General features: G+C 35.4%; 1 protein-coding gene across 2 annotated transcripts; it reads left to right on the forward strand.

Annotated features, from left to right (window-relative positions):
- The first annotated feature begins 1,442 nt into the window (after positions 1 to 1,442).
- On the forward strand, positions 1,443 to 4,948 carry LOC147406302 (uncharacterized). Of its 2 annotated transcripts, none has more exons than XM_086434259.1 (2): positions 1,443 to 2,161; positions 2,249 to 4,520. In XM_086434259.1, exon 1 carries the CDS (start codon positions 1,565 to 1,567, stop codon positions 2,141 to 2,143), a length of 579 nt encoding a protein of 192 aa, XP_086290385.1. In that variant the 5' UTR covers positions 1,443 to 1,564; the 3' UTR covers positions 2,144 to 2,161; positions 2,249 to 4,520. The 2 variants fall into 2 exon arrangements, with proteins under 2 accessions (XP_086290385.1, XP_086290383.1); XM_086434257.1 differs by lacking the exon at positions 2,249 to 4,520 and adding an exon at positions 4,547 to 4,948 and having other exon boundaries at positions 1,446 to 2,161.
- The last annotated feature ends 6,640 nt before the right edge of the window (positions 4,949 to 11,588 follow it).

Consider the following 11,588-nt stretch of genomic DNA (forward strand, 5'->3'; position numbering starts at 1 on the left):
GTCAATTGTGAATGAAACAACCAAAATGACATGTAGTTAGGTGATAGGTTTTTGGTTTCTTTGATCATTTCTCTTAAGAGGATCTCTAACAAATTAAGGATAAGTTGGTCATTAAGCATAAGTTCTAAAATATTCTCTAAGGAAGATAAAGTGATCAATAGCTTTGAAATTTTGTCATTTTACCTTGAATGTCATGGGAGCTCTTTAAATGATAAATAATGTAGAAGGGGTATTTGTCTCTAATATGTCTCAACAAACCAAGGTTAATAAAATAATTGGCCTTAAATGGGGACAATCAAGACTAGAGCCCTAGTTAGGGGATTTGGTGAATTACTAAAAAAAATGATGAAAATTTTATTTAGAAAAATAAAACAAATGTAAAAAAGGTAAAATAACATGATTTTCTTGAGAGAAAATAAGATTAAGGGATATGTTTAAGGTAATTAACCTTAACAAATTTGAATGCACATGTGGTTTAAAAACTACTTAGTAAAATTGGCCTTAGGTGACTAATAGCCAATGCAAATTTTTCTTCTGGCCGTTGGTCACCTCCATACCAAGTAACTTATTATTCTAGTCATTAGTAACCTATGGCCAGGCTAAAAATTAAGTCTGACCATTAGTTACCTTCATACCATGCATTTTTCTTATCTGGCCATTGGTAACCTTTGGTCAGGCTAAAAATTAAGCTTGGTCATTGGTTACTTTCATATCATGCTAAAAATAAAAAATGCATTTTATTTGTTGGTTTAACGTGGGATATTTGCGACCACTTAAAAATTGACTTGTCAAATTCCTTCTCAAAGGGTTTTTTGTGCTCTCGGGCTCAGTCAAGGCAAAATGGAATATCTATAAAAGAATTCGAAGTTTTTTTACTATTCTCTTTAGTAGATTTAGACCAACTTGTTTTAGCAATTTCAGTAGGTACCTATCAAACATAACTTCCTATCAATCATTACAAAACCGTTTCGGTAGGTACCTATGAAATTTGCTAGAACTAGTTTGATATGAACCTATTGAATAAAATTGTAAAAAAAGTCTAAGTTCCTGAATTCGAAATAATCGTTTTTGAAGATTTAAAGGTGATTTTTCCATCTTCTTTAATGATTAAATTCAAATATATATATATATATATATATATATATATATATATATATATATATATATATATATATATATATATATATATTTAAAAAATTGATTTTTTAAAGAAAAAAAATCATAAAACCTAATCTCCAAGAGAGAGATAGAGAGGTAGATGGTGAAGAAAATGGAAATAATGAATAGAGAAGATGATTTGGATTTTTTTGCGAGCGATATAGAGAGAAGATGGTGGGTGTACGAAGAAGGGTAAAAATATAATTTTCTAATTTTTTATTTTTTAACTTAAGTGAGCGCGGAGAGCAAACATGGTGGGCGCGACTCGCGAATAGCAGTGTAGCTGTGCAGCACGACTCGATAAAAAAGTCTCCCAATCAAACTTCTGTTCACTAATAAAAAGCCCGGAAAAAAACAGAGAAATAGAGAAACGGAGAAACAGAGCTTCTCCTTCTTCAAATCTTCAATGGCGTCCGTCCTATCTTCCTTCAAATACTCAGACAGTCTCTCTGTTGTTGGAATCTCAATCTGCACAGCTTTTCTTTGCGAATCCATTTCATGGCTTCTCATCTACCGAACTTCTTCCTACAAATCCCTTCGATCCTCCATCGATAAAGCCTCCAAGAAACTCGAAACCATGAAAACCATCGAAACCAAATCATCTTCATCCACCAAGAAATCCAAAACCAAGAAGATCGATCGATTTGAAACTAGTCTCAAAGAATCCACTCGCGATCTCTCCCTCTCCAAATTCAAATCTGGAGCCGTTGTTGCTCTTGTTCTTTTCGTCGTCTTCGGACTCCTCAACTCTCTCTTCGAAGGCAAACCCGTCGCTAAATTGCCTTTCTCACCTGCTGCTCTTGTTCAGAAGATGAGTCATCGAGGTTTACAAGGAGACGATCCAACCGATTGTTCAATGGCGTTCTTGTACTTCTTGTGTTCCATCAGTATCCGTACAAATTTGCAGAAATTTCTAGGGTTTTCGCCTCCGAGAGGAGCTGCGAATGCTGGACTATTCCCGATGCCAGATCCAAAGATCAATTGAGTTCGTTAAGCTTGCACGGTGAGAAATTTGATCTGTTCAGTGATTGTTAGGGTTTGAGATTCCATGGATTTTTCTCATTATTGTACTATTTGCTTAGTTTTGCAGTTTGGATAAATTGTGCTTCTTCATTGTTTCTGAGGTCGATATGCTTTTAGAATTTCTGAAAATTGTTTGAAATTGAGATTCAGTCATCATTCAGACTCTCTAAAACCGAAGAATTACAAATATCCATCCGACTTGGGCCTATAAGACATGACGGATCCATAAATACTCCACCTTTGTCGTGTATTCCTAAGATTTAAATACTTAGACTTGACGACAATCTGCATTAAAACTTGGTCTAGTAATTGATAAAGTCATTGTTTAAATCATAAATCTCCTACTGTATTATTAGAACTTTAATTTGGTTACAAGGTTTAAAGTCCAAGACTTACCTCTTATTTGATGAGGGCCTCAATTTTCTTCGAAGTCAAACTGGTTGACTAATTGATCGGGTTTTTGTGTTTATTTTGTTTTATTTTTTAAAGTTTATGAGCATTCAATTATTATGCTGATGTTCTCAATTGAGTTTTCCTTGTATTAAGGAAGCAAGCTTTCATTCTTTATATCATTGGAGTATCCCTAATTTTGCGTGCTTTTTAGCTGTTTTCCCTTTCTATATGATCGATTAATGATAAACAATGCAACTATCTTTAACAATCCCTGAAATTTGTAAAAAACTATATGTTGGTAGCTATCATTCGACCATGATTAATATTAAATAACCCTCCAACTGCCTAAACAATGTGTACTGTCATTTTGCACTGCCTAAATTCCCTACTTACTGATCATTATTCACTCCCATGTGATCATAGATAGGTAAGGAAAAATTTGTTAAACACAATCTTGTCAGCATCAAACCACTTTTTTTATAGATCAACAAAAATATATTAATAAAGGATGCAGGTTGAGTGACCTGCGGAATACAAGAAAGGAGCAATAAAATAGGGTGGGGGGACTCAAGACCTACCAGCCCCAATACATATTGAATCCCATCTAAACAAAAAATCCTCAAAGAAAGCCCCTTTAAACTCCTAACAGGCTTTAGACCAAAAGAGCAATAACACTAAAATGCTAATGATAATCTTGTGAAGAGAGTGACCACTTTTATTACTTTATCTAGATTAAGTTTCTTATCGATCCCCTTGGAATCACACACAAGAGTATTATACAATCTGACCCTATTTTACTCATCAATTCACTCAGTTGGAATTTGGGTTCCGGGTACAGGGTTTGCCACTCTAGAATGAACCCAACTCTAGAGATAATTAGTTTTTTTTTTTGGTTTCCTAGATCTGTTAGAAGTTTTTTGGACCGTCTATTTTTTTGTAAACCACTTTTGATGGGTCTAGAAGTTTCGGAATGGGCTGATTTTTTGTGAGGATGATCTTAGCAACCAACTATTTGGCCAACACTAAAATGCTAATGATAATCTTGTGAAGACAGTGACCACTTTTATTACTTTATCTAGATTAAGTTTCTTACCGATCCCCTTGGAATCACACACAAGGGTATTATACAGTCTAACCCTATGTTACCTAGTTCGTCGATTCGCTTGGTTTGAATTCGGGTTCGAGGTTGATGGTTTGCCACTCTAGAATGAGCCTGGTTTGTATGGGTAGGTAGAGATAATTAGTTTTTTGGTACGCTTTGGTTTCCTAGATTGGTTAGAAGTTTCTTGGACCGTCCATTTTTTTGTAAACCACTTTTGATGGGGTTAGAAGTTTCAGAATGGGTTGATTTTTTGTGAGGATGATCTTAGCAACCAACCATTTGGCCAACATGTTTTGTCCTATATGGCTTAGAAGTTTCAAAATGAGATGATTTTTGGTGAGGAGATAAACCTTACCAAAAATCAGCCATTCCGAAACTTCTAACCCATATAAGAAAAAACATGTTGGCCAAACAGTTGACTGCCGAACATGACCCTATATATATATAATCCAATTGTTAAAAAATTCTAAGTTAAATAGTAATAAAATAATCCAAATTTTAAATATTAACAATGAAAAAATACAATAAATTGGTTTGGTTCGCCAAACCAAATTGTTGGGTTAGCTTAACCAAATATTTTGGTTCACCGAACCCAACCAAAATTTGGTGGGTTTGTGGTTTGCTTGATTATACAAACCGTACCATGAACTGGTTCACTTCATACCAGTTCGTGGTTCAGACTAGTAGCAATGAATTGGGTAACATAGGTCTGACCTTTTGGGAGGAGCACTACAAGGCTTTCACCTTCATCTGGGCCAGAATACTTGTACAGTTTCCCTAGCCATATTATGATGACATCTGCTTTGTTGGACATATCATGGTTTCTATATGGTGAAAAAAGTTTTCTGTTTTTGTTTTGTTGACTATCAGGATAGGGTGGCGAGACAAGTTTGTGTGAAAAGATATCATGTTGGTGGCTGAGGTAGTTTTGTTGGGTGTTACAAGTGTTTTGAGATAGGTACATGAAGCAGAGAAAAGAATGTGCGGGAAGGAAGCCCGCGTTGTGTCTTTAGAAGCCACAGATTTTAAAAAAAATTCATGATTTGAGCTAACAGTTCAAATAAGAACTCTTTTTTTTTTGGGTTAACATAACAGATGTTATAGCATTAATGCTGAAGGATGATAAGATTGCTTGTTTAACGGTGCCAGACTTTTACAAACCCATTTTAGTGTTTATTTTGGAGAATAACATCCAGTATGATGTTATACAATGTTGTCATTAGCATGACAGTTTAAATTTTAAATAACAATATTATTGTGCTATTTTTAGAATTAGTGGCCAGATTTTGAATTTGAGTGAACTTTGATATTCTAAATTCTCAGTTCCAAATTATTTGAAAAACATTTTCTTACCTCTTTTTAACATCAACTGTGGATTCCATGTCTAAAGAGTTATACCGTTTTGGGGATAGTACCAAAAAGGCCAGCAGCCTATTGTTACTTTGTTGTAATCAACTCCACCTTGCTTTCTGCTAAGAAAAGAAAAATTAGAACCATATTCTAGGTTAGTTTATTGTTTTTAAAAAAATAACTATTTTCATCCCATATTTTGCTAATTGTTCTTTTCTTTTTCCTATTCTTTCAAAACAATGTTGAGCTGGATCAATTATGCTCTAGTCAATTGGAGTAATGTTTGTACAATCTGTTACTATACTGTGTTAAGTTAATTGCTGTTGGTAATAGCTTCATTTTTCTTACTTGTCTTTCTATTTCATGTAGATTATAAGGCATTATTACTTAGCATTTAGCACAAACGAAAGATTATCGTCATCAAAACATCATAAATGTCCAAAAACTATTTGGATTAATTAGTGTATCCATTTGAGTCCATGAAGGGTATATTTGTTTGCACTGTTTGTAACTTCAGGTAACTTCTTCTTGAAAGTTGAAACATCGTTAATTTGCTATTGGCTGCTCAATTTATTTTATTTTTTCATCTTTTGACCTGTTTCAATGTGTTTCTGATAATCAATGTTGTCAATTCCCTCCTGCACGTAGCCTCCTACTCATCTCAATAGACTCTCCCGTATTTGAACCACTATGAGGTTTGCATGTATGAGCCACCGTTGGTCAATGGCCTTCTTGTGCTCCTTTGGGAGGGTCTGTGAATTCCAAGATCTTCTTTGTTGTTGGATCTGAAGGCTTCACTCTCCTGGTGAGGTCGTCTTTTTTTCTTTCGAAAGGCTAGGTTTTCTTTGATACCGAGTATATGTTATTGCCACTCACAGACTTACCAAGTTGGGAAGTTTTATCCTTTAATTCTACTCTGGTTCAGAAGACGAATCATTGAGATGTCGGGGGTGATGATCCTACTGATTGTTTGATGGCCTCCATTTATCTCTTATGCTCCATCAGTATCGAAACCAATTTGCCAAATATTTTTTGGTTGGTGCCTATAATAGGGGTTGTAGCTCTTCGAATGCCAAATAGAACAACTAATTGTGCTCATTTCACTTGCTTAGTTGTTTGTTAAGGTGTAGCTTTTGTGAGTTGAATGTCATACTGGTCATCTGTTTTATCATTATTGTACAAGGTCTGAACTCTTCAAATAACAGAAGACTTGGGTCCGATAGAGTGAAATGGAGGAACAAGAATCGTTTAGCCAACCCTAAACATTGTTTGAAAATCATGTTTACATTATGATTCAAAGTCTAATTTCTAGGAATGTATTTTATATTCGAACTTCAGAGTTTCGAACCAAATCAACTCAAAACTAAAGTGAATACTTAATTATGCCATTGTTTGTCATCTTGAACCTGTTATTCTACTAGAAGGTGGGGCATATGCAAAAGCACATGTATCAAAAGGGCTTATTTGTAATTTAAAATATTGTTTGAAAGATTTTTAATTAGATAGTATAAAAGGATAATTTTGTAATTTTGAAATTTTAGGCAATTTTTGGTTTCAGATTATCAACTTGATTTTTGCATAATTAGGAATCAAAACCATGGAGAATTAGAAACAACTCTCAGGTTGTTTCTCCTGATTCTCATAGACCATCCACTTCTAACGATCTTGAGAGACTTCTTGCAATAATAATAATAATAACAAATGTTATTAAAATAATAATGATAATAATAAAATTATTTTTAAAAAAATAAAAATAAAAATACAAAATCATCATAATTTTTTTTTGTGTAATCTTAATCTTAACATGTACACCTAAACATACAATTCATTTGAAAACTTGTAGAAAATGACTTAAATATCATCTTTTTCAACTCTTTCTAAAAATATTTGATTTCTCTCAAAAGTCTATTATCTTCAATTCGATTATAGATCTTAATTCTTGATTCTGATTATAAATTGTCAAAATTAGACTATAGAAACTGATTTCTAGAATCTAAAATCTCATTGTCCTCTCGAGCAACATGATTCTAGTACTGTGGATTGCAATTTTTTGAGTGTTTTATTAAAATGACCTTGATTATATTAAATTTTATTATTTTAATATAAAAGGCAGCATTTATGATAACTAAATGTTTTGTGTTAATCCCTTCTTGTTCGCCTTCTCTCGTTATAATAGTTAAGATTTGAAATGATTTATGAACAAGGCTTTGTTTTGATGAGGGCATGAGAATACGAAGAAACTAATAAGTTCGTTACGGATGATTGTTTACGGGTCGTTTTCAGGAAAATAAAAAAGAGTCAGACTAGCCTTACTTAGTTCGTAAGGAAAGTGTTCCAATAGAAAAAGCAAGTCGCAATAAATTGACTCGAAAGAGCCACTCGAAATTGACTCGCTGATGTGCATGTGCACAGAATCATACATCTTTTCCCCTTGTGAATCCCAGCGAAAAATATCTATGGAAAGCACGTGTTTTTTTTTTTTTTTTTATAATATTTGACGAAGCAGAATGAAACAATCTAGAATATTTGGAAATATTCATAGAAAGCAGTAATTTATTGATAAATATTGTAAAAATAAACAAACATGTTTTACGTTATAAAATGAGTTTCTCTGTCAAATTTATCACTCTTTTTTTTGAACATTATTACTCATAAATTCACCACTTTTCTATCAAAATTCTATCTTATTCTTAAGGTTTGAAGGCTGAAGGAGAAAATCAAGGTTCAATGGTTAAAAAAAAAAAAATCACTGAAGGGCACGAGGAATTTTGGCTAGAAAGTTGTAGATGAGGATACTTAGGTCATTTTGATTTGATTAATATCTTAGAGAAGACCAAGATCAAGGGGTATGTTACAGTCTGAAAACTGGTAGGGAAGGATTAAATAGTACATACTACTGGATTGTCCTCATTGAAATAGCCATGGTGAACTGGAATATATCAAAATATTTCCTGATAAGTCGGCAAAGATTAAATATTCATCCAAACTTTATTATAAACAAATCGGTATACATCCATGAATTAATATTAATTCCAGATATTTTTTTTAATAATGATACCTACCTTCAACTAGTTATTATAATTTTGGAAAACTCATTGTATATGGTGTGTGTTAACTGCTGTATGTATGTATGTATGTATGTATGTAGAAAGAAAAAATTGAGATGTGTTCTTCAATTGAGACATACCGATGCAGGTTTTGGTGAATAATTTGAGATGACCTCTTTGTCCTTGGTCTTCTCTTTCAGACTTCATGAAAAATGACCTAAATGTCTTCTCTTTCACAGTGATACCTTGAAATGAACCTTAAGAGCCCCCAAGATGATGAATGATGCGGGAAAGAATGGGCTCCATACGTACTGAGAAAACTCCATCATTTGTTCTCCCTCTCAATGCCAACAATCCTCTACCTCTGTATCAATCGGAGTTGTCTCAATTGTCCCAATAAGCCTTTCCACACTAGTCATCATCTCCCAAACGTTATAATTTCACCTAAAGCCAAAGTCCCACGCCCACCAAAAAGGAGTCCATTGATCTCCCCTTCTTGATTGACACAACATACAAATCGAAGAATAACACCATAAGCGAGGCCTCCCCACACAATCTTTCCTCTCAGAATCGAACCTGTTTCCTTTCCCCACCTTAAACTTCCTTTCTTTCAAAATAATAAAGTCTCCTAAGAATACCCTTCCACACTCACACCCGTGAGCTCCTCTTACTACTCCACTTTCCCACCCAAATTCTTGCACGCCAAACTTTTGATACACTACTTTACTTCTAAGACTATCTTCCTCCTCACCAAATCTCCCAAGCCACTTCCCCAACAATATCGAATTCATAGAAGTAAAGCTTCTAAAATCCAATTCCCTTTGACTTTTGGGCAAGCAGATCTTCTTCCAACTCACCATGTGATACTTCCTTCTATCTTCCCTATCATATGTCAAACAAAATCTCAATAGATCTTGTACATCTTTTGCTCCACACTACGTGGTAGCAAAAATAAGGAAAGGTAATAAATAAGAATCCTGACCAAGGTACCATTGATCAAAGTGATTTTCCCCCCTTTTGAAAGATGTTGAGCCTTCCAAGTGCTTAACCTTTTTCCCATTCTTTCCATAACCAGATCCTAGATTTCTTTGCTTCTGTAATCCGCCCCAATAGGAAGACCTAGATACAAAGAAGGCAAAACTCCCACTTTGAAACCAACCGAAGCAGCCAACTCTTCTACTCCAGACGCACCGCCAACCCCAAAGATCTTACTTTTCCTCAATTGATAGGTATCTTGGAGACCGCCTCAAAAAAATCCAAGGATTCCGCTAAGAAATTTCAAATGAATAGTCCAAGAACACCAAAGTATCATCCGCAAAGTGGAGGTGATAAATAAGGTGATTTTGTTCACCCGCTTAAAACACGACAAGTTACCATTCGCCACGGCTCTGAACAACATCCTACTCAGGGTTTCCATAACCACCAAAAATAGATAAGTTGATATGGATCTCCTTGCCTCAGACCCCTTGAGCTTTTGAAAAAGCCTTCAAGTGCACCATTGACCAAAATTGAGAACAAAGGAGTAGAAACACACTTCATAATCCCAAAAAACCTATTTCTCACCAAACCCCATCCTCTTCAAGAGATATTCAAGGCATGACCAACTAACATAGTCACAAGCTTTTTCCAAATCAATATAGCATACAAGCCCCGACGATTCCCTTAGCTTTCTTCTTGAATCAATGCACTCATTAGCAATGAGAACCCCATCCAAGATTTGGCGATAGGCAATGAAAGCCCCTTAAGAGGGTCTAATGATGTACTAGATCACCTTCTTCAACCTTGATGCTAAAATTTTGGATAAGATCTTGTACATCGACCAATGAGACTGATTGGCCTCAAATCCACAATATCCTCAACTACTTCCAACTTCCGGATCAACGCTACAAACATCCAATTCAGACCATGGTCCAAAAAGCCCTCACGAAAAAACTCCTCCAAGACCACCAAAAGATCAAACTTAATTACCTCCCAACAAACCTTGAAGAACGCCATGGATAAACCATCGGGGCCAAGAGCTTCATCATATGCTATACCACTTACTACACACCAAACTTCCTCTTCCTCAAAAGGCCTCTTTAGCCAATTTTGTTGCACCTCAGATATACACTCAATTTGCAAATTGTCAAGCACCGGTCGTGCCCAAAACTTCTCAATATAGAGATTTCTGTAAAAATTAAGCTCCTTATATAGATAACTCCATTATAACAACTTAGAATTCTACTAAAATACTTAAAATTAACATTCCTAACTATCTAACATAATACTAACTTTCTAATCTTTTTAATCATATTAGAACTCAAATTGGACACTTCTAAGCACTTCTAATTATAGCTTAAATAATAAAAACGAATTTAAAACAAAAATAAAAACTAACAAGGAATTGTACTCCTAACATAATTATGAAATAGAAATCCTACTAAAACTAGAAATATAAATTCTACTAGAATCACGAAACTATTAAGACTCTAACTAGGATTGTAGATGTCTTACATCAGGACTCACCACTAACTTCCCATGAAGGAATTACAGTCCTCATGAAGCCTTGTACCAAAGACTCCCTCCTCCATGTAACGCAAACTATTTGCTTCAAACTTGAAGGAATTTCCTATCAACTACAACCCTACCACAAAGAAAAAGTCGTTTGCCTCAATTGCAAGGCTGCATGGTATTCTCCATGGGACATAATCAACCTTAATTCTTGCTTCGCCGAGTTCTCTTATCTTCACAATTGTTGTCTCTACCTCCAAAACCGTCCCCCCCCCCCAAGTATTCCTCCAATAGCTCGAAAAACCTGGTTAGGCCACAAATGAAATGGTAGAGCCACCACCTCTACCCAATTATGCGGTAAACAATTAACGTCAGCGAATCTAGGTTTCTTGTGAATTCTAACACCATTAGAGACTAACTCCTTCAAATTACACACCGATGCCGGTGAAGTAGAATTTTCAGGTAGCCAAAATACATTTCAACAGTCCCCACTTCAACAGGGGCCATCTCAACACCTTAGCAGAGATTTCCTTCAGTAGACCACACTAGTCCCCCAGTTCGAGCAAGAGACTTAGAATTCACAGACAATGGCCCATCTCCAATGACCGACATAGGACGAAGAATGCAAGTCTTTGATCTTAAAGTATTGCCAACTTTTGAAGAAGCCCCCAAATCTTTTTCTTCAACAGATCCCCATCCTCTCCCCGAAACTGAGGATATGGGCCCCTCTCCTTCCCTTTCCCAAAAACCATGAGCTGAAAAAACGCATTTTCTTTATATTTCCTATCAACTGGGGGGCTAGTTCACTCCTTCTGTCAATAACCAAGTTCAAGGCCCCCACCTTCGCATTCCCTTTATCACTCTTAGTCAAAGTCAACGAAGAAGGGTCAACGAAATTCTCCCCCTGGAACCTTGACGATTTTGCTAGGCTTCCCACCCTAACCTCTCAACACCTTCAGGGATTACCACTGGTATGACCCAACCCTTTTCCTTAAGGACCAAGATCTTCATGTACCTACCAAAAG

This window comes from Akebia trifoliata, chromosome 3, assembly GCF_017979445.1.
Source record: "Akebia trifoliata isolate Shusen 1 chromosome 3, ASM1797944v1, whole genome shotgun sequence".
Lineage (NCBI taxonomy): Eukaryota > Viridiplantae > Streptophyta > Magnoliopsida > Ranunculales > Lardizabalaceae > Akebia > Akebia trifoliata.